The sequence below is a fragment of the Ictalurus furcatus genome, chromosome 14 (assembly GCF_023375685.1).
Source record: "Ictalurus furcatus strain D&B chromosome 14, Billie_1.0, whole genome shotgun sequence".
Taxonomy (NCBI): domain Eukaryota; kingdom Metazoa; phylum Chordata; class Actinopteri; order Siluriformes; family Ictaluridae; genus Ictalurus; species Ictalurus furcatus.
Genome location: NC_071268.1, coordinates 29,177,900 through 29,203,176, shown reverse-complemented (window position 1 = coordinate 29,203,176; position 25,277 = coordinate 29,177,900). Strand labels below are relative to the sequence as shown.

The 25,277-nt window shown below is 37.5% G+C and overlaps 1 protein-coding gene across 2 annotated transcripts; it reads left to right on the top strand.

Moving 5' to 3' along the window:
* Positions 1–25,091, top strand: LOC128618006 (uncharacterized). Of its 2 annotated transcripts, none has more exons than XM_053641346.1 (9): positions 1–2,918; positions 17,499–17,586; positions 17,690–18,040; positions 18,784–18,828; positions 21,250–21,348; positions 21,686–21,763; positions 21,832–21,891; positions 24,419–24,503; positions 24,847–25,091. In XM_053641346.1, exons 2-8 carry the CDS (start codon positions 17,538–17,540, stop codon positions 24,478–24,480), a joined length of 744 nt encoding a protein of 247 aa, XP_053497321.1. In that variant the 5' UTR covers positions 1–2,918; positions 17,499–17,537; the 3' UTR covers positions 24,481–24,503; positions 24,847–25,091. The 2 variants fall into 2 exon arrangements, with proteins under 2 accessions (XP_053497321.1, XP_053497320.1); XM_053641345.1 differs by lacking the exon at positions 1–2,918 and adding an exon at positions 17,143–17,262.
* Positions 25,092–25,277: the final 186 nt, after the last annotated feature.

The window sequence follows — 25,277 nt, the reverse complement described above, 5'->3', positions numbered from 1 at the left end:
TGGAGAAGGAGGAATGCTGCCTATGACCCCAAGAACACCATCCCCACCGTCAAACATGGAGGTGGAAACATTATGCTTTGGGGGTGTTTTTCTGCTAAGGGGACAGGACAACTTCACCGCATCAAAGGGACGATGGACGGGGCCATGTACCATCAAATCTTGGGTGAGAACCTCCTTCCCTCAGCCAGGGCATTGAAAATGGGTCGTGGATGGGTATTCCAGCATGACAATGACCCAAAACACACGGCCAAGGCAACAAAGGAGTGGCTCAAGAAGAAGCACATTAAGGTCCTGGAGTGGCCTAGCCAGTCTCCAGACCTTAATCCCATACAAAATCTGTGGAGAGAGCTGAAGGTTCGAGTTGCCAAACGTCAGCCTCGAAACCTTAATGACTTGGAGAAGATCTGCAAAGAGGAGTGGGACAAAATCCCTCCTGAGATGTGTGAAAACCTGGTGGGCAACTACAAGAAACGTCTGACCTCTGTGATTGCCAACAAGGGTTTTGCCACCAAGTACTAAGTCATGTTTTGCAGAGGCGTCAAATACTTATTTCCCTCATTAAAATGCAAATCAATTTATAACATTTTTGACGTGCGTTTTTCTGGATTTTTTTGTTGTTATTCTGTCTCTCACTGTTCAAATAAATCTACCATTAAAATTATAGACTGATCATTTCTTTGTCAGTGGGCAAACGTACAAAATCAGCAGGGGATCAAATATTTTTTTCCCTCACTGTATTCACAACAACACGCTCATCTTTACCAAAAAGAATTATGGCAAAAACAAGAGCTTCTGTATTTATTTACTTCATCAACTCACCACAGTGTTTATTAAACCAAGGCTTAATGTTTAATAAGGGAGTTGAGAGAAAACCTTTAGTTGTACCTCTTCTTCTTTTGCACTCGGATACAAAAAGAATGTAGTTTTGACTATTTCTATCTTAAAAAGACAAAAATAGAGGCATAATGTGTCCTTTGTGACCGTTTTTATTGCAGTACGTATCGGTCACTAATATAATACTGCATGACTGCACTGGGTAACTCTAAACAAGCCACAGTGTAAACAGGTACTGACCCACATGACTTACAGGAAAATTGTTCTGGTAAATCCCATGGTACATTCTGTCTCTCTGTCTGATTGGCTTTTTAATAATAGTGTCTCAAAATATCTTCAAATAAAAATAAATTATACACAGCCAGTGAGATGACATTATTTAAAAACATTTCTGCTTTTATATAATTTTCCAACATTCAAAACAGATGCAGTGTTAATGCAAATCATAAAGATAATATTTGTATTACGCATTCATATTCAGTCCTGAGAATGATCAGGTGGAATGAGTGTTAAATGGCCGCTGTTTCTACTTTTTAAAGCTGAAAAACAAAGACCAGTGGTGTCCCATCTCCTTCCCTCTCTAATTTACACTTCAAACATCTGGCCTGTGTTTCCATCAGAATAGTCCATTATAATGTTTGTTATAGAGGTGCATCACAAAAAATTAGAATGCATGGAAAAGTTTTTTTTTTCCCCTGTAATTTTTATTCAAAAAGTGGAACTTTCATATGTTCTAGATTCATTACACATAAAGTGAAATATTTCAAGACTTTTTTTTTTTTTTAATCTTGATGATTATAGCTCACAGCTCACGGAAATCTCAAATCCAGTATTGCAAAATATTAAAATATATTTTTTAAGATGCAGCGCCCAACAGATTGCTTTAACTGCAATGCTAATCGACTTTGAAAGTGCCATGAAGATGTTCAGAAACAGATAAGAAAAGTCATATGAATACATAGAAATGTAAATAGAAAATGTTGCTGTTAATGAAGCAACCAGCGCACAAGTCTGTTTACTGAGTGAGAAACCACTTCCTGACCCACATGAACATGATCTAAGCCAAGCTCTATTGTACATGTCAAAGGAACGAATACAAAGTGTTAAAATAACAAAGATGATTTACTGCTTTTGCTTGCGTCTGTGCTACGCAAAAGTGCAAATTGTTAGAATAATAAGATGCTGAAACAACTTGCTTTCTTATATGCTATAACTGACATACGACTGGGTGAAAGTCACTGAGGCATTATGAAGCTGGCAGAAGGACTGAACAGGATATTGTGGGTTAGCCTAGTTGTAACATGTTGAGAGTGACAATGCTTTTTACTTTTTTTTTTTTGTAATTTGTACTTTTTAATTTAATTGGAATTAATTAACTGGCACCCTGCCCAGGGTGTACCCCGCCTTGTGCCCATGCTTCCTGGGATAGGCTCCAGGTTCCCCATGACCCTGAAAAGGAGTAAGCGGTTGAAAATGGATGGATGGATGGAATTAATTAATTGATTAATTGATTGTAATTAATTGTAAATGTCATTTCATTTGTATTTTTTTTTTTTTTTTTTTTTTTTTGTAAATAGTATTATTTGCATTTTATATATCTCTATTTGCCACTGTCTATGCTGCCTGCAAAAAAGAATGAGTGTCTTCTCCACCCAATCTGATGCAAATAATCTGGAATTACTGAAACGAAACTAAAAGAATCGACTTCCTTGTGTTAGATTTGACTTTTATAGACTTCTAGTTTATGAATAATGTAATACAACGGAATCTATTTAATTTAATTAAATACTCTTTAACTCATCATGAGGAATAATTACCTCATACACAAAAGCAAGAGAAGAGTATAGTAGGTTATAGAGGGAGTAGTTATAGAGGTTATAGAGGGAGTAGTTATAGAGGTTATAGAGGGTGTAGTTATAGAGGTTATAGAGAGTGTAGTTATAGAGGTTATAGAGGGAGTAGTTATAGAGGTTATAGAGGGAGTGGAGGACTGTAAACACGACGCTCTGCCTTCACCAGTATACAGCCTCGGTTTCTGCAGTGATGTAGGCATTTCTGGACAAGATCTGATCGAGTGAATTCAGGTAAAACTGTTTTACTATTAAATTCTTATCCAGCTTCTATCGGGTGTTTTATACTTTAGAAAAAGTATCTTTTTGAAAGGTGATACTCAACGTTTAACAAAACAACACGTTTAATAGCTCTAACAGGAGTCTCTTACTGGTTTAATCTGATCTTCTATATACACTGTGGTGTTGTGAGTGTTCCTGTTAAGGGTCACAAAGGATCATCAGTGTGATCCGTATATTTAATTTGGCACAAACTTTACACCAGAGTCCTGATTCAACACCTGAACACCTCAACACCTGAACACCTGATCACCCCACTGCACTGAGAGACCTCAACACCTGAACACTTCAACATCTGAACACCTCAACACCTGAACACCTCACAGCACTGAGAGTGACACTGTAACCCAGGCCGCTTCTCCGACAGCGGGATCCTCACCTCTGGACCATGTGTTAGTCTAGATCTGTTTCTTTACAGTGTAGAAACCACATCTTTAAACTTCCACATAGACTACTACTAAATTTTAATAATGGAAAAAAAAATCAATATTAAACTTGTCCGCTCCTAAAATGGGTTATATTATTCTTATTTATGCATGAGCGCGCGCAGTGGAGTAAATGCGGGGAATATTACACTCAGTCGGTAGAATGTGATGGAGAGAATTTATTTTTATCTGAGAAAATAAATGTCATCATTTTAATAAAGTTGTATCTCGAGTATAAATTCCCCACACAGTTCATCAAAATGAAATGATTATGGTGAAATGATTAAGATGATGTGTAGATATTATCTTCAGGTCATTTTAAGGCTTGAGTGTGAATGAAGCAAGCTGATAAAATACTGTTAATTAAAATAGCACACGACTCTGAATTTAAATAAATAATAATTCACGACCACAAAAATGTAAATTAGACCAAATACATTACTCACAGCGTGTATTTTAACTGGTGCTTATGCGCGTGCATGGAAGTTACAGCCTTCACTATAGTAAAAACTGTCATTCATTTCCTGCTTACACAACTGCACTCTCTGACCATGTAGTGTTAACACAGTTATAGAAGACATTTATTTATAATTCTACTATCCGTGGTCATGAGGACGGGTTCACTTCTGAGTCTGGATCCTGTTTGTCCTCACCACCATCACCTCTGTCTGCTCATTAAATAAATTCATACATTTAAAATCTATATCCTGAAGTTATATATTTCTGTGAAGCTGCTTTGGGACAATGCCCACTGTTAAAAGTGCTATACAAATAAAACTGAATTGAATTGAATATAGTAACAGTAAGCTATGCGTTCTCTTATCCACCCAGCGGTGAAATGGTCAGGAATCACTTCACTATAACTGTGCCATACTGAGATGGTGTATCATACAAAAACTGTGACGTTTTTAAACATCTTCTTTTTGTTCTTCTTTACTAAATTGTTCGATACCAATACCATACCACTGTGTAAGATGCAACACTTTCGTCACGACTTACTGGTTCCTGTTTTATCCGTGTAGTTTAGGATGGTCATAAATACAAATTTAATGCAGTGACCTTCTCACATATGAATAACAGAGGCCTTTGTGCACTCAGATTTCATTTAACACTGGTGATGTCATGAGTAAGAGAAAGGGAACAGACATAAGGCAGGTTTTTACTGGAAGAAAAGACAAGTAAGTTGAGGAGAAGTTCAGAAAGTACATACTACATTTTAAGGCCTTCAAGGCACTATTCATCACATAAAGCTGAACAGCACTGTATGAACTGTAGCATTTAAAGGGTTGTGTTCATGTGCTGTTTTAAGGATACAGGACAGTGGGTCTCTGAAGCACACATCTGCATTACACCAACTCTAATCTGTGCAAACCGAAAAAAGCTGACCCTCCTGAATGTCCGTGTATAATTCACACACTGCGTATAATTCACCTTCTTGTTCAGACTCTGTTGTACTGACCGCACAATTACAACAACCGCACAATTAGAACAACTCCCAGGGTTTATTTATTCATAGTTAACCAATGTTGTTTCTTTTCAAAAAGCCTGCAGTCTATTTCTACTGGGTACTGACAAGATTAATAAACCACATACTCTATACCGACTAACATCAACTAAATCTAACAAATAAACATGTAAATTAAAATACACCCGAGGAAGTGTTTAGTTCTGCCCTCTCATACGCGCACAGTAACAGAGGAAGTAAGAGTCTTTAGTGAAATCTGACCTTTTATGGTAAACAAAACCAACTACACTTCATTAGAATGCTTAAGGTTGGGACTGTCAAACTTCTGAAACCTTTGCTTTCTATTTAGTTTTATAAAATATTTGGCCTGTTTACACAAACCCAGTGTTCTTTCTTCAATAGGATAAGGCCTGGTTTATGTAAAAAATAAATAAATAAAAATTTAATAATAATAAAACAACCATTTAACTATACATAAGTGCAGATGAATAAAGAAAACCTTTTCTTGAAATTAACTTTCTTCCTCAAATTCCTTATTTTGACACTCATGTATTTCAACAGCCTGGTGTCTGACTCTTTTTAATAAGACAATAATACAGTTAGCCTAGTCTGTATTAACATTTAAATGTTGTTAACTTGGGAAAACTAGTGTTGACTAGTGTCTAGTGTAATAACTTCCCAGCAAAGCCAGAGGTGACTGGTAACTAGATTGAGCAAGTCATTAACACGTGCAATAAATCCAAATCCTTTTTGTTCTTGTACATGGTCTTTCTTTATTTTTTCCAGAAATGATTAAATTACATAGTCCCTCATGAACATGTTTACACCAAGATCCACAAAACGATCAAAAAACTGTCTCTCTCCCCATTCCCAATCACCTGACTTACTACACAGGTGCTTAATGTATCCCCTTGAGTCTACTGCCACTCAGCGGTTAATAATAATATTGCCACAGGAATTGGTCCCACATCTAGTGTGTGTAAATATTGTTTTAAAACAGCTTCTCTGGCTAAGCTCTGGTGTAGTGTAATGTAGTCTAGGCTGCCAGGGACACTAGGAATAGTGTGTGTGTGTGTGTGTGTGTGTGTGTGTGTGTGTGTGTGTGTGTGTGTGTGTGTCTTGATACATGCTGTTTTTTACTGTAGGCATATTCTACAGAATATACAATGCTCAAATAGGAAATGCTCATTTTAAATAGGTGGAGTTCATGTGTATATGTTATAAGGGCGTATTTTAATTAGTAAATTTTGAATATATATATATAAAAAAAAGACTTCATTGTACAAATCATTGCCAGTAAACATCCAATGAACTGCATTTCATCATAAATTGAACATACTGTAAGGACTGTCTGAACAGAAAACTTAACTAGCTGTGTACTGTTTTATACAACATATTCCTTAAAAATATGGGTGCCAATAATTCTGGGATACATAAAAGGAAAAAAGAGAAAGAGGAAGTCAGGAAAATTACATTTCTCTGGAAAATTTTCAGCAGTTTCTCCAACTGTATCTTTAGAGTATATTCAGTTTGTCAGTAAAACGTGTTTGGAAATATTTGGAAGGTGTTATGAGATAAATTTGACCAATACAGGGTTTTGTTTTTTGTTTTTTGTTTTTTATCACAGTGATCACTAGCTGTTTGTTTTGGGGTTTGATATCCTACAGACCTACAGTATTAAGTAGTGCTGGCTCAAATTTAGCCTATTACCCAAAAACACTTAAAATTCAACATAGAAGCCAATACTCACATCTACCTCTGAACCCAGTTGGAGATAGAAAAAAGACACCAGCCGTGAGTGAGAAGAAGCAAGGGTCCAGCTTTATTGGTTCCGTTCCACCACACGAGATCCACACCGATGAGAATTCTCAGAAGTGATCTGATACCCTGAGCTTAAGCTCCAGTATTTATACTGTATTTACACAGTAAATAACCCATATGTTTCAAGAAGACTATGATATCAATACCAATAGGGTTAAAAAAGAGCTCATCTACATTACTATTATGTTCAAGAAAAGGGCTATTCAACTTACACATAGAATCAAAACCAAGGGTTTTCAAATTACACATAGAATCAAAACCAAGGGATTTCGAATAACCCAGAGAATCAAAATCAAGGGATTTGAATTACCCGTAGAATCAAAAAGTGGAGAGACAAAACAATCTGGGGGGGGCGGCAGCTTGACTCAGCCACCCTTATAAACGATCCTCATGGTTCTCTCTTAAAATTAAGGCCTTCCTTGCGAGCCTGCATTTCTAGTTTATAATTTATTTTCATATTTGCTTTATATCTCTATTTTATATATAGTTATACTGCTTGAAAAACGGTTTACTGTACTTCCTACTTCATAATATCATTATACTACCCTTCTACTGTCCTACATATCCTATTATTCCGTTTTTTATAAAGAGTATTCTATTATTATAAGATATTACCTTAATACTCCTTTTTATTATTCTTATAAAGTTATAATGTTATGTGTGAGAGAGAGAGAGAGAGAGAGAGAGAGTGTGTGTTATGTCTACATGCCCGCCCTTGACTGTACGAGAGTGTGTGTGTGTGTGTGTGTGTGTGTGTGTGCGCGTGTGTGCGTGTGTGTGTTAGCACTCCTCAGCTCGTATACTTCTTTTTGACTTTTTGACTAATAAACCATAGTGTATTACTCTTAAAGATCTAAGATCTTTAAAGTGTGAATCCAATTCAATATTCAATATTTGTCAATATCCGCCTCACACCGCTTCTGTGTGTCTTGGTGCCCGTCTTTTCTTCTTCTCCCCTTTACTGGATACTAGGTCTCCCTCATGTTTATTTTATGACATTTTTATCCACAACATTTCCCCCCTCTGAGGCTATAAAGCCTCATACACTACCTTAATTAAGCGGGTATCTGTGGAGGAACTGGTTCTGCCGCACCCCATGGCTGTCCCTCGCTAGCTGTCGGAGGATTACTCTAACGACGCCATAATTCCTGCTCTGTCCTCGTAATCAAATGGGTCCCTTACATTAACCACTTCTACGCAACACTGATCAGAATAGGAGCTGAGCAGGTTTTGTAAACCCGGTGGGAGACGTGCTAGCGTTGTGCGCCCCGAGGCTTCATAGTAGATTGCCAGCTGTAGAACGGGCCTTAGGACCCCCCTACGTCCACTTTGCGCCGGACCCATGTAGATGTACCTAACCATAACCCTTAATTTCTACTTTCAACTATATATGTATGTTATCTCGAATCTAACTACCTTGATTATACGTTTGTTTGCCTACATCGATTATACGTGTGATTAACTGAGTTCCCCTAATCATTCATTATTACTACTGCCGTCACTAGTCGAAGTATGAGTGGCCACTACAGCACAGTACGTGGATCTACACGTCCCTATCTTTCTCAACTAGGCCTGTCAGCCCACAGTTTTGTATTTGTCGGGACCTGCAGAGTTTGCTTCCCCCCAAAAAACAAACCCCAATCCTTCGCAGTCAGGGGTGAGCGAAAAAACATCCTATGAGGAAAAATTCCCACCCTGCCAGCACTATGTGCTCGACAGCACCATGATACTTTTCTCGTGCCTGAGTGCGTCATATCACAAACATGTTATAACATTTTATAATAATACAACTTGACAGTCTCTGTTGGCAGTATCTCTCTGTATGCTGGTTGTCTTCTGCTCAAGCACTTTACGTACTGTAGAGAGCCACCCTTTGGGGAGAGGTTAGGCTAGCACGTACATCCAGGGTATGGATCTTCACATCTTCTCATCCTGTCTGCCACTGACTTGAGAGTTAGTAGACAGCACCTTCGTACACAGCAGCTTCGTACCCAGCAGCTTCGTACCGGACCTTCACGTGTTCCCCACCATCTCGTCATTGGAGGATTGAGCATCCTCCGGGGGTCGCATGTTCTTGTAGTCCGCTGCTGCCTTGTAGTCAGCATTCTCTCGCTGCTCCGGGTCTCCCACCTCCGGGTGAACACCTCCCCCCGTTGAGGCGGTAACGCCTCACCCATAACAATGCACCTAGCTCTTTTCCTGTGAACAGATAGCTTCATACATAATAGTTAGTTGTCTCATATATGTTTTTGATTCATCTGCAATTACTCCAGCGGCAGTCCATCATGAGGAACAGACACAGACATGGGTCGACCCGTAAGCATTTCATGCGGTGTTAGATACATATTGCTGTTAGTCTGCATGTGATAGGTCATTAGTGCAAGAGGTAGAGCATCTACCGAAATACGTTTAGTATCAGCACAAATTACGTTAACTTGAGATGGTATGCCAGATCTAGGACCTATCCCTGGTCAAGGAAGAAATTTTCGAGCACAAATATCACACTTAGATTATCCTCCACCGTTGCCTGCAAGTACAGAGATCATTCCTCTACCTTCCCCCTCGCACACTGGCTAAGATCATGGGCATCTGTAATACATACAGCGAGAAGTGCAGTCAGAATCAGAATTCAGTTAAACTATTTGCTCGATAAGTGGCGTTCCAACGTTTTTTTCTAGAACCACATTGCATTCAAACAACTCCAAACAGACGACACAATCCATGGGCCTAAACGTCAGTATTTATCTGTATATTTATATATATTAACAATTCTACCCTTAACCAGGTTGCACTCTGTAGTGATAGATTTCAATTCAGCCCATTGGGCAGATCAGGGTGTTCATAATGTTTGTGAAATTTCAGACCCGAAACTTTTAAGCTCGAGGAAATATGAATTTCGGCTAGGCAATCGTGAGTGTTCTCAGTGACTGACTCCACAGAATTAATTAGGCACTACAACACTACAGTTGGTGTGTTAGGCACACTAATAGGCTTAAGAATTTCACCTTGGGTGGCACATAGATTAACCCCCTATCCCCATATCCTGTTCTTTCAAAATAGATATGTCCTGGTGTTATGAACATAAGATCGATGTGTGAGAGAGCAATTTTCCCAGTGATCTGCACTAAGAGAGCATCTCCCCGTGCTGGCAATCCTTGTGCCACCAAATCCAATGTTTTCAATACATAAACTACAGCCTTGTAAGCGTCTCACACTCCTGAGCCGGGCCCCCCCCCAGCAGCGCCCCCCCCCCCCCCCCCCAGTCACATGTAAGACACAGTCTTTGTTGATGTTTGAAAGCCCTAGTACAGGTGCAGAGCATAAGTCCATTCAATGTCAGGCTTGTCCCAAGAACACCTGGATCTCAGGATGTTGTCCTGTAGTGAGTAATCAGTGATCCATTGCAGACCATACTTGATAACATCCAGGAACATTTGTTGTGCTTTTATGGGGCGGAGGATGACCCCAATCATGTCCTGACGGCCTTTGGAGCATGCAAGGGAGTCTATGACCACAGAGGAGTACACCACAGGGGAGCCCACAGCCCCCGAAGGAGACGCTTCCAGGTGTACTACTGATCTAGGAATGTTAAGGGGAGCACCGGCCTTGAGCTCTCACATGCAGTCACTTGGAAAAAGCGCTGATCAATAATGGGTTACAGTCGGGACATCTTTTTATATATATATATATATATATATATATATATATATATATATATATATATATATATATATATAAAATATAAATATAATATAAATTCTATATACATCATACTATAACTAAAGGTTACTGGGTGGGTTGGTTGTATTGCAGAACTTATCGCATTTTGTGTGAAAGGTGTTATCACAGCTTGCTGTAATAATGCTAGACTAAGTGGGCATGTCCCTTCATCCTTTTCTGAGGATTGAAGATATTGTTTACAGGACACAGGATGACTATACTTCACTTTAGCTTACTACAGTGTACTTGTTACTTGCTGTGCTTCAACCTTATGTAGCCCACAATGTGCCAGGTATGTTAGCGCGTTCATGATGAGGGGTGCCATCATCACTGTCCACTTTGGAAACTGGAGACAGACAACTGGGAACACACAACTGCAAAACTCCTCATTAAATGTTAAATTTATGCATCAGATCTAGGTCTATTAAAACGGTGAATATTTATCAAGTAATTTACTGTACACTGATTTCAATAAAGCAGAAAGCCATTCAAAAACAACACAAAATGAGGAGTTCAGTCTTTAACGTATTAGGACGTCTGATGTTTACAGATCACTCAAATTATCCAATACAAGGCCCTGATTGTGTGGAGTCTGTATTTCTAAACTTAGCAGTTGATATTATTTCATTTCTTTTAACTTGTCATTTTAATCTTCCATTAGACAACGGGGTTATACCAGAAATTTGGAAATCAGCTTATTTATTTGTTTATTTATTAAACCAGGGAACTCCCACTGTATTAGATCATTACAGTCAAATCCCAAAGCCTCCTGTCCTATGTCCCTTTTAGAAAGCCTTTTCAGTGAACCGTTGACATGTTATCAGTCTGCAAAAAGTCTAAGGTCATATAAACATATCAGCACAACCGTTGTTTTGAAAGTCCTAAAACAATGTCACGGTGCCTTCTGCACTTCCCTGTCTGTCTATTTTAGTCGACACAGTGGATCAGGAAATATTGCTGCAGAGATTAACTAATGTTGGTCTATTAAATCATTTAAAAAATTTACTAAAGTAATCTCTACTGCTCTAATCAAACGAATAACACCTCTCTTAATGGGGTCTTCCACTCTCATGTATAGTTACTTTAAAATTACAAACCCAATTGGCAATGATACATTCTTATCCCTTCCTGATTTTTCATTTACAAGAAAGGAAAACAAAATCCCTTTAGTCTAAAAATTTGTGGTGTACACTAACCTAACATACCCATCTGTGCCAACGAGTGATAATCCCAATAATAGAGTAGATGAGGTTGAGATCTAGTTATGTATTTACAGTCCTCTAGTCACTTTTATCCCCCTAATTTTCATTCAAAACAACCTAGTGAATTTGGTTTTATGTGTACAACAATAGTGTTTAGTCTAAATGGTAGACATGCATGTACCCCTTTGTCTCTTATTAACTTATAACTGTACCACACTCAAATTTATCATCTATGAACTTTGTTTCAATTTACCACCAAGTTGTTACCTTGACTGAGCGCCCAATTGTGAAAGGCATAAGATTTGTCCTATAAATGTATCCATTTCATTTAAACTGTATTTGACCATATTAAGGTAGTGTTAAATCTACTCATGTCACAAACCACATTTCCCATCCTGCACTGCGGTCCACAAACATGGCTGGCTGCCATGGACTGCAATTCCCAGATCACACACACCTGCATCCAGTTCTCAGCTCTCAGTTTTATCGACTTATCAATTCACTTCACAGATTGTGCAGTATATCCTCCCTTCCTCGAGTTTGTGACCACTGCTTTGTATCATTTAAATATTGTAACTCGTATACTTTGTATGACATATCCATAGCACACCGTATAGCACATATGTATATATATACACACACACACACACACACACATATATATTTGCATAACTACTTTATTCTATTCACCAATCTACGGTTCAGAAGAGAAACAAATCACTTCAAACTACACTGTTGTAAAGAGACTGTAATTAAACTGACTCCCAAACTCACATCAGCACAACATGTCGGCAAAAGGAACCATTATGCAAGGCTGCCTAATCCAGATACTCGTACTCCACATTAACTACACACATTACGTAATCATCACCTTATTCTAATGTTACGGACTCGGATATCACATCTGTAACAGGCGTACAACACCTTACAGAGGGTTTAAAATGTGCAGACTACTACTGCCATCTGATCTTACTAATTACTCATCACTGGACATAACCAGCATTTGAAGAGAAAACATGCAGAAATTATTCATCATTATGCAACATGAATACCACACGCCAGAAGAATTTACACTTACACTGTTTAACAATGTACAGACACGTACCCGTATAGGAATCACCGATACACAAATTAGCTATGGTTATTCCAGCTCTTGTTAGCGAGTCAGTTCATGAAGGTACAGCGTTCTCTAAAACCAAATGTTTAGGCTCAACATTATCTCAACAGGGAGGATGTGACCTAGCCTGATACGGGGAGAGACTGTAACCTCGGGTCTGTTTTACTTTTCAGGGTTTTTTTTATTTTTATTAATATGTTAAGTACATCACTCAAAATGAACAGGTTCACATGTCAGCTGATCAATTTTATCATTAGTCAGGCAAAGATGTCGATATGCCTGTGCAGAAGAATCTATGTGGCACACCGCACAACACATAAACTATTATTAAAGTTCTCTCCGGACTGATAACATCAAAAATACTGATTGATTTAAATTTTTACAGGAATATGTTTACGCTCATATATATATTGAGTCACCTTGACTTTAATGTAGAGTGTGAGATAACTAAAGGATTGGAAAAAGGGGAAGAAAAAGAAATATCTCGCACGCGCTCCCTCCCTCTCTTGCGCGCTCTGTGTTTTAGATAACCGTCACCATGGAACTCAAAACACTTTCATTCAGTTTCCAAACAGGGAAACACACGGAATTCAAATTAAAATGAAAAGAATGCTTTGGAGCTCCAGCACGCATGCTTTTGACCAGCCACAATCTATATATGGAAATAAATATGGAACTGTATACAATCCGCTCAACACGGTCTTAATCCAGTCTGGTGTCATGCCAGGAGACTGAGGAGTTACCCCATAACTTGGAACACGCACAGTAACACCATAATACTAAACAAACAATAAACACACCTAAAACTCTTTCAGGCGAACCACACAGACAGTTTTGCAAAACACCAATCATTTTTGAGTTCTGACAACTTTAAATTAATTTCAACCAACGAACCACACTGAGTTGGAGAAATCACCTTTACCTCTACAGTCAAATGTATTCAATTAAAACTCATTTAATAATCTGTATAATAAACACAAGTTTTTAACTTGATTACTCATAAAAATCATATTGTTCCAACTAGTTTTTCCACATAATTTAAAAGGAATTTAAGTGTTATGTACTTAATTACCATAATTGTGAACACAATTTTTTATAACTTACTAACTTCAAGTTGTATAACAATAGTTACTAAAATGCTACAAATATTATACCTAACATCTTTGCAGGGATTTATAGACAAGGCACTGAATGAAACGAGCCATATAGACAAATTATTATTATTATTATTATTATTATTATTATTATTATTATTATCTCTCTGCTCACACATCATAAAAGAGAAACCCTTTATTATAACTTTATTTATGGAATATAAATGAAAGGTCCAAATGGACTTTCTCCTCCACATTTGGAGCATCTGACTCATTCATTTCTCAACAATGGCTTCTGGGGCCTGAAAATGCACACTTTTTTTCTGCCTTCAGTCTTCCTTTTTCCCTGGATCACACAATCTGGGAATATGTTTTTATATATTACAGGTCTAGAAGTTCTGATTTACACAATGCGCAATCAGGCAGATGTCTAAAATATTTACAATGTTCTTGACTGCTCCCCCATTTTTAAAACACTCATACAGCAGTTATTGATACCAAATTAATTATACACACAGTCACACCCGACTCACTGAAAGTCTGTACCAGATTCAAAACATAAAAAAAATAAATAAAATCTCACACTGTTCTGTGTTACTCAGCTCAATCTGAAGTGCGCACACACACACACATTTTTCTTCTTTTCCTTTTTTTTTTCCTTTCCACAAAGACGGCAGGCCTGCTTGAGCAGATAAGAACAGACAGGAACACACACATACCCCCCTTTCTATCAACAACGCCAGCAAGCTCACATACACACATTGTATTCCACACTATTACACCTATTTATGTTACTACATGAGGTTTCAGGGTATAACGCACCTCCACACCAGCTCCGTATGCATGAAGTTTACAGTCATACAAATTAAATCCAACTTTCCCCGACACTAATTTTTAAATCTTATCCAACACACATATCTCTTTATGTATGGAGCTCATGTTCAGAGCACTAATAAATACATTTTTCCCTGTCTCCAAAACTTACACGCTCTCACACCGCACTCCTATTATAAGCATATATATTATAAGCACACACATTTGTTATTACACATTCCATTCATACACCGGGCATGCTGTATTGCGCGACCCGGACCTGGGCCCAGGATTTATTCCCCTCTCTATCTCAGAACTGGAATCTTTCACCAGCGGTATTAGGGGTCCCCACTAAGCAATCGCCACACTTTTAGTAGCTGGTATCTGGGGTTCGAGGCCTCATTTTCCACCTGCCTTCTATCTCAGCCCTGGAGTCTTATTATTTTTTTTTCCTCCAGCGATATTGCAGGACTTTCACTCACACAACACATATACCATTTCCTTACACAGTCTTATGAACCTTATACAATTACAAAATTACAATCTTCTACAATCTACACTTCTCTTACCTCTTCTCACTCACTCAAGGTTCTTTTGGAGACCAACTTAGTCTTTCTTCCCACCCCGGGGGCTTCCCAATCGTAACAACAGACCACTAAAACAGAGCTTTGAAATAACAGGCGTCTGCAATGCCTTCTTCCTACACGGCCTATCTGTTGCTTAGAGAGCGAAGTCCCACGGGAGAGATTCCAGACATATAGATCTTAGCCCAGTCCCATCTGGGGTGCCAAATGCTGGCTCAAATTTAGCCTATTACCCAAAAACACTTAAAATTCAACTTAGAAGTCAATACTCACATCTACCTCTGAGCCCAGTTGGAGAGAGAAAAAAGACACCAGCCGTGAGTGAGAAGAAGCAAGGGTCCAGCTTTATTGGTTCCGTTCTACCACACGAGATCCACACCGATGAGAATTCTCAGAAGTGATCTGATACCCTGAGCTTAAGCTCCAGTATTTATACTGTATTTACACACTAAATAACCCATATGTTTCAAGAAGACTATGATATCACTACCAATAGGGTTAAAAAAGAGCTCATCTACATTACTCTTATGTTCAAGAAAAGGGCTATTCCACTTACACATAGAATCAAAACCAAGGGGTTTTCAAATTACACATAGAATCAAAACCAAGGGATTTCGACTAACCCAGAGAATAAAATCAAGGGATTTGAATTACCCGTAGAATCAAAAAGTGGAGAGACAAAACAATCGGGGGGGGCAGCTTGACTCAGCCACCCTTATAAACGGCTCCTCATGGTTCTCTCTTAAAAAATGGCCTTCCTTGCAAGCCTGCATTTCTAGTTTATAATTTATTTTCATATTTGCTTTATATCTCTATTTTATATATAGTTATACTGCTTGAAAAACGGTTTATTGTACTTCCTACTTCATACTATCATTATACTACCCTTCTACTGTCCTACATATCCTATTATTCCATTTTTTATAAAGAGTATTCTATTATTATAAGATATTACCTTAATACTCTATTTTATTATTCTTATAAAGTTATAATGTTATGTGTGTGTGTGTGTGAGAGACAGAGAGAGAGAGAGAGAGAGTGTGTGTGTTATGTCTACATGCCCGCCCTTGACTGTACGAGAGTGTGTGTGTGTGTGTGTGTGTGTGTGCGTGTGTGTGTGTTAGCACTCCTCAGCTCGTATACTTCTTTTTGACTTTTTGACTAATAAACCATAGTGTATTACTCTTAAAGATCTAAGATCTTTAAAGTGTGAATCCAATTCAATATTCAATATTTGTCAATATCCGCCTCACACCGCTTCTGTGTGTCTTGGTGCCCGTCTTTTCTTCTTCTCCCCTTTACTGGATACTAGGTCTCCCTCATGTTTATTTTATGACATTTTTATCCACAACATTTGGAGAGGTTTTTTGTTTGTTTATTTTCATTATTATTTTAAAATATTATTATTATTATTATTATACTTATACTACTGAGGGCAGTGGTAGCTAAGTGGTTAAGATGTTGGACTCCTGAAAGTCATGAGTTCAGATCTCAGCACTGCCACTGCTGGGCCCTTTGAGCGAGGCCCTTAACCCTCAACTGCTTAGTTGTATAAATGAGATAAATGTAAGTTGCTCTGGATAAGGGTGTCTGCCAAATGGTATTATTATTATTATTATTATTATTATTATTATTATTATTATTATGTTTACCTTAAATAGTTGTTTACTGTAGAGAAAATAGTTATTATCACTATTAACTGTATTTTGTTATTCATACTATAAGATTAAACAAATTAACTATAAATGTGAAACTTAATTAGAACCTCATAGTTATTCATATCCAGTTACAATGATGTGTGTGTGTGTGTGTGTGTGTGTGTGTGTGTGTATATATATATATATATATATATATATATATATATATATATATATATATATATATATATATATATATATATACTTATATATATATATATATGAGACAGACAGAGAGAGAGAGCGAGAGAGCACATATACATTTTCTTAAATTAAATTTGATGTATGTTTGATGTTGAAGGATATTTGCTGTGTGCTCCATAGGGAAAAACTTGAGAAAAGCCCATTGGAGGAGATGATGGTGATTATCATGTGAAAGTATTGATGTATTTGACGCTGTGGAACTGGTGGTGATTTACAAGGATATGACTTTATCTGTCCTATTGGAATCTGAAATTAAATATTACAGTATATTGTATAAGTAATATAGCATAAATTAATAAAAAGAGAAATGATTGATATAAACCAATAAGCACTCTGTTACCTTTTGATATTCAGATATATTTCTTTTTTGACACCTTCCTTTCCTTGTTTTAGAAAACGTTCACACGCTCCTCCAGACACTATCGGGGCATCATGACCTCCTTTTATTCCATCTGCATCGTCTTGGGTACCGTGTGTGTGAGTAAGTAACTTTTTGTTATAAAATAGATGAAATAAGGCTCTTAACATAAGATCATTGTCTAAAAGGTGAGAAAGTAATCTAGATTTTAATTTTCCCATCTCAGACCCCCTCTCTGCAGTACCTGAGTTCACTGTATCTGGACATGTGGGGTCTACAGCTGTCCTGCCGTGTGAACTGCAGACTGAAGTCAATGGACCACCGTATATTAAGTGGAGCATCGAATCTGAGACTGTGTTTGAGCGACGCGGTGAGGAGACCCATCAGGGTGAGGGATATGAGGGGCGTGTGGATGTTCCTGAGGAAGAGCTGCGTAAGGGGAACTGTTCCTTGGTGTTGCGCAATCTGACACCTACTGATGCAGCTCTCTACTGGAGCGCCAAGATAGTGAGTCGCACCAAGAGATCTGTCGAGACAAAAACAGTAGAGATCAGCCGTGTTTATCTCTCAGTCCATGGTAAGTGAGTTAGTCTCAGTAGATCACACACTGACCATTACACACATCAGAAATCAAAGCTGGACATGAGGGAAAATTGGAAAGGCACTAAGCTTACTGTATAACAAAAGCGGTTCATATGGGGCAATTTAATGATCTCAGTGTTTTAACTACTAGTTGAGGACTTCTGCACTGAACAGCTAATTACAAAGCTCTTTATGTATGTGTGTTAGATTGAGCCAGGAGAACACACAACACCTGTCCATCTTTTTTGTTTCATCACACACTTGTAGAAGCATCACAACTTTACATCTAAATCATTTTCATTACACGAATGTGCAGTAGATTTTTAAATCAGAACGTCTTTACCCCAGACAGCAGGAACAGTGGAGCTGAAATCATTCTCTTGGTTATTTGTACAATGTATTACCTATGAAATACTATTTAAGTGATGTTCATTGTCAAAATATTCAGTTGACATTATTCTAAAATATTTGATCATTTATTATAATCACATATTATAGTGTTACTAATATGAAAGCTTTTATTTTAGTGGAGAGGGTAAGTTAATAAGGCATGTTAAAACAGTACTGGAGTTAAAGGTAAGACTGAGAATGTAAACACTGAGCTACATTAGTAGTGACCTGACCTACATGTGTCCCTGATCTACAGGTACAAAGTAAAACACTTTAGCATCATTGAGAAGAGTTCACACAGACGAGCTGTGATTGTACCAAGATGATCAAATGTTTTTTCTCTTACAGAAAACCTGAATGAAGAGAATAAAGCTGTAAAGGAAGTTCCCAGAGGTGAGATATACTTGTGTATTTAATTATCTGTAAAGCAGATTTAATTTCTTATACAACCAGTAACATTCATTCCATTTATTTCAGTATGTTAAGTTCACTGGACTTTTTTACTCCCTAATGAATTCTGTCCTTCATTTTTTTGTTATTTTTGTTTTTAATTTTCTAACTTGGTGTCACGAATCGGGAACAGAGGTGGAAGCAATTGCGGTTAAGAGCTTTATTAAAGAGAGATATGCAGATAAATACAAATCATAAAACGGAGACGTAATCAGAAACAGTCACCGGGTCGGACGATTGGCAAACAGGCATAAACGGGGCTAGGCAAAAATCGAAGTAGCGGTCACTGGAAACGGGGTCAAAACACAAAACAGGAAACATGAAACTATGACTGGGAACTGGGAGCGGAAAACACCAGCGTGGTCTAAGAGAACTAACCTAATGTTAAACTAAATTAATCTATCAAGGTACGTAATGTTAACTATCTACTATCGAACTATAATACTCCGCGAAGTGTACTGGGAGGCGAGGGGTATATATCCCAAACATAATCAGTGTTAAGTGCTGACAGCTGAAAACAATGAAGAGACACCCTCAAACAACAACCAATGACAGAACAGGGAGAAGACAGAACAGAAACAGAACAAACGCAAGTGTCCACAGTAAACAATGTCACAGTTATCAACATTCGAAGAGCGTGCGCTCGCTGAGCAATCGCACATCTGACTCTTGCACGCACGCACGCTCCGGCTCTCCAAGCGCGCTGCAAGCTGCAGCTCTGTCTAAAGGGGAGATCGTGACACTTGGTTAATTATAATACATGGCCAAACTTATGTGGCCGGACCATTACACCCATATGTGGTTCTGACTTTAAATTAGTGTGGAGCTGCAGCATCCCAACCCATTGAAGAGCAGCAGCAGAAAACCACGCCACTCACTTCAGACTGTAATGGAAGTTCGCATCAGTGCAGTTTTGAGTGTGTAATGGGAGTGTAATATTGTAGTAACATGTTTTCTGTTAGAGATCTTCAAATCTCAGATTATGTCTTTCAGACCTCCGTCAGCCTTTTCAGACTTATATTTCACTTTAACTCTTAGTTCTGTGCTATAAGCAAGAAAGTGTGATTTACCACAGAGTATTCAGGTGCCTGGAGAGTCCAAATGAACACACACTGACACACATGCTGTGCCTTTAGACTTCTGGTTTCTTCATGCAAAACAGGAGTATTTATATACATTGATAAGCAGTAGTGTGTAGGCGGGTTTCTACTTGTGCAGGTACCAGACAGAAAGACAAAACACACAGCACACTACGAAAATAAGTCTTTTCTAGATACAGAAAATACATGTGTCATCTATAATAAAGATTGTAGGTGATCAGCTTATTCAAAGAAGTAATTAAATTAATACATTCATCATAGGTATTTGATAGCAGAGACACAAATAGAAACTATAACCCAGTAATCTGCGTATCTAAGGTGTCTTAATAGCAGTTCATAATATAAGAGCATACAGGATATAAGAGAATTTCCTTTCACTTTCCGTATCCACAAATAACACAACACACCAGTTACTAGTAACTAGTACAGTAATGGTTAAAAGTTGGTATTTATTTCTAGTTCTTGCTAAATATTAATTTATAATCATTATAATAATATTTATAGAAAAACTTTATAATAAAAATGTTAATTTTGGAAGCACTGGTGTAATAAGCAGATGTTTTGGCTGTAAGACACTAAAATGGTGTAAAGTTTAAAAAGTACACTATAATGTCTAATTGTTTATTACTCAACATTAAATGATATTCATATTATGATATTTTAACTGGAAAAGTTACATTAATGGGTAATTTTAATATGGTAATATGTCACTGCTACAGTTACTGATTATTATTGAGTTCACATTAGAAAATTGATGTGTTGTTTGTAAACAAGTACAAACCAGTTTTACCATCCCATTACCTACTTATTACTTATTATTTAAAACAACAACAAAAAAACATGTTCTCGAGCTTATAATCTTATAATTCTGGTATCCCTGTAGCATTATTTACTCAAAACATGAAACACTGGGTTATTAACAATTAATAATTATATGAGAGCATCTGTAATAGCACTCTAGTTATTTCCATGATAACAGATGTTAAGTGTTCATTTTGTTACAATAGAGAAAAAATATTTTTGCTTATAAATAAAACATCCGTATTTCCATTATTGGAAAAAATGGACAAAATTTGATGTTATTTTTAACTGTGTTGTGATTTCATAAATGTGATTATACAGTACATAAAAAGACATTTGTTGAATAAGTAATATAATTGTGATTATAGGTGGGGTGACTGTTAGGTTAAACAACAGCTGTAGTAGTTTTTGCTCGACCTGTATTTTATAACACAATTGTTCATCTGATCTTTCTTTCCTTTAGCCGGGTTTTGGACAGGAGTAGGAGTAGGAGCAGCTGGGACTATTGCAGTGATTGGAGTGATTGTTGCTGTGGTGTACTGGTGTAAAAGAAGAAGAAACCGTGAGTAGCACCGTATGATTAGAGGAGGATGCTGTGTTTACCATAAAGCTGTTACATGGTGTTTAATTCTTTAGCAGAATTAAACCAGAGGGCTGCTACAGAAGCAACATTAAACATAACTTTTTGTCACTTTGACAGTTTTTAATGATGTTTAAATTTTTGTGCAAGACTGATGTGATTTATTCTTACAAAGAAATCTATGTAAATGTTTACAAGGAATAACATGACAGCTTCTACATTGCTTTCACATACACATCATTTTCACAGTAAATTAACTAGACTTAACCCATTATTAAGATTCTGAAGTGAGTTCACTTGGGAATTTTTTTTTCTGCAGAAAACCGCAGAAACCCTGATCCTCCACAAACCTACTCACTGCCTAATACACAAATAAATCCTGCAAACACAAGTCAAGGTGAGAATCATTGCTGTTTTAACCCTTGTAAATGTTCTTTAACCACTAAACTTAACTTTATGTTTCAGATGAAAATCCTAATGATCAAGGAGAACATCTCCTGCTGAACACATCACAGGACGATCATGGTGAGTATCAGATGGAAACACTAATCCACAAGATGTTAAATGGTAATTGGTGCACTTATATAGTGCTTTTATCCAAAGCGCTTTACACTGTGTCTCATTCACCCATTCACACACACACTCACACACCAATGGTAGCAGAGCTGCCATGCAAGGCGTTAACTTGCCATCGGGAGCAACTTGGGGTTCAGTGTCTTGCCCAAGGACACTTCGGCATGTGGAGTCATGTGGGCCAGGAATCGAACCGCCAACCCTACGATTAGTGGACAACCCGCTCTACCACCTGATCCACAGCCGCCCATGCTATCTGAAAGTGCTTTTTAACCCAAACAGCATCGTACTCAATAACTATGTAATTAATCCTTGTTTTCTTATTAGCCCTAAACTTGAGGATGTATTTCTTTTCATTTCTATTTAACAAACATTATAATAAATGACACTGCAATTAGAAAAAGTTGTTCTGCACCTGATGACAGCTGTAAACTGTCTCCTTACTCACTTTATCTCTTGTCTTGATCTGGCCTTGTTACACCCCCTGAACCTACTTGTGTTCACTAACACAGAAACCTGATAATTACATGAATGTGACGAGACCCATGTTACTGAAGAGATTATTGACAGAATTGGTGTGGACCCTCTGAACAGTGTGTGGTCACATTCAGAGCTATAAAGAAGCATTTCCTGTGCTACTCTCTTTATGTGACTGCACTGCTAAAAGGGATATCCTCAGCATCATGTGAAAGTCTTTACTTGACTTGTTCTTCTTTACATTTAAGCTCTACTCATACTCACTATAAAGAATGGGAGATCATTTATTGGTGCCTTTTGACATTAGGTCTTTAACCAACATTTTATTCCACCTAACAAACTCTCCACAGCGGTTACTAATGACATTTACAATATTAGGCATGATGTTAACACACACACCTGGTACTTATTTACATATTAGTGTAATTCCCAAAGCTTACACAGTCCCCTCCGAAAGTATTGAAACGACAAATTCTTTTGTTTTTGCTTTACACAGAATGGTAGGGTTATGCCAAAATAATCGGCACTGAACTACGTTTCCTATCAGCCATTGCACCTCACTGATCATGTCACATGTTTCACATTTAGGGTTTAATGAGCACTATTACGTAAGTCATGTCTAGCACCTCACAGAATGTCTCAAGTAAAGGTTTCTGCGGAACATAAGTGAGTCTTCAGACCGGATAGGCATTGTTCAACCATCCAAACTACGGTTATGGTTAGGGTTTGGGTTATTTTAACAAATCAGGTTAGGGGGTTGAAAAACTCTCATGCCGGTTTGAAAATGTCCAATAAATGGAAAACACGGTTTTTGTTCTGCAGAGACACCTCACCCATTGTCTAGCGTCTGTCTTCCGTTGCTGTTCATTGCTTTAGTTATGTACGTTTTTGCCTTGATGTCCCAATTCATGTTTTAGTGTTTCTAAGCAACTTTATTTGTATTGTTTGTTTTTTCACTAAACTACAATCTGCACTTGCATCCGTCTCCACCACTGATACATCAAACAATTATATTTACAGTGTATAGAACTTTTAAGAATAGACACGACACAAAGCAACTTTACAGAAATCCAGATATATTTTTTAAATTAAAATTGATTTCTTTTGAGATCATTTCGTTTGAGATCATTTCTATCTGGATTTACAGAAATATCTCAATTTAAATTAAATTAAATAATATCTAAATTGATAAATTTATCCCTAATGAGCGAGCCAGAGATGACAGTGGTGAGTAAAAACTCAACAAAAATATAATGAAAAAACCTTGAGAGGAACCGGACTCAAAAGGGAACCCATCCTCATCTGGGTGACACCAGTGCAATCGAAAAGTTCAGTAGTGTAACCAGGAATTCATGAGCTTGTGAGAAACTTGAGTTATTTCTGTATTCATTATAATCTTAAATTTAAGTCTGTTGTATCAAACTGAAGATATTAGCTGTTCAGTGATGGAGACTTGAGTGTAAACTGTTGTTAGCAATTGCAGTCCTAAGGCTATCCAAGCAAGAACATCCACAACCATCTTCATGGTTTTTAAGTGGTACCATCCTCAGTAATCTCACGGTGATCTTTAGGCTGTTCATGAGGTTCCATCCTCAGCATCAGTGAGTGATTTTCAGGTGATAAGAACTCCAAACAGAAGAACAGAACACTGGCTGCATTCGCTGCATGCATTAGAATGAAATTATTAACATGTAAACTTTGCCAGTCCTAATAAAATTATAATAAACCTTTAATGCATCTTATCGCTCTGCATCACATCACTTCTCCAGAGATTTAAATTAAGTACAACATATTGTAATGATTCACTGTCTGCCTTTAAATATGTCTTCTATATTATTTTACATCCGATTCAAATATACAGTGAATCATCTTGAGGGGAAAAAAGAAACACCTTCCTTCACTGATGGGTTTAATCCTGATCGATTAAAGACACATTCGAGTGGTGTAGAATGTATTCAATAAAATATCATGGAATTTATAGCTGTGCATCCTTTTGTTTCAGGTTCTGTGGTTTTGGAGAAGGGTGCTGTCCGATACATTCCAGTCAGGACAGATCCTGAGTAATGCAACTTCCAGCACAACAGTTGGTAATATCACTAACCCTAGGTTTCATCTCACCTCCCAAACACATGCCAGTAGGGGGACTGGCTGTGCTACATTGACCCTACGTGTGAATGTGTGAACGCTGGCGTGTTTATCTGCTGCAGCTCTAAAGTGTTTTTGGTTGATATTTGTTTGTCTTTCTGGATTATACTGTTCGACGTTGTGAATTTGCACCCTGGATTACATAGTTTATGTTTCATATGGACTTTTAATTTTCATATGGACATTTTATTTTGTAATCTTTTTTCCTGGCATGTCAACTACAGTTGTTATATGCTGTTCTTCACAATATCTTTTTTATAATGTTTTATCGGTACTCTTCTGCAGAGGTTTATCCTTGGAATTCATCATCGTGCCTGGCGGCCGGAGTTTACAAAACCTGTGTCACACTGGGAATTGCTCGTCACCCACGCTATGTTCATCGCTGCTCATGAGGGAAACTTTGTACTTCCAGTCTCCCTGATACCTCTGTTGATGAGCAAATATTGGCCATCTGGTCTCCTTTTCACCATTTACGTGCTAGATCAAGTGCTGGAAATGGCGGCACTGGAATATTCACCAATACACACCACGTCAGTCCATACATACACATACACATACATACATATACATACATACATATACATACACATACACATACACATACACATACACATACACATATACATATACATACACATACATACACATACACATATACATACACATATACATACACATTTGATTACACATATACATTCACATACACATACACATAT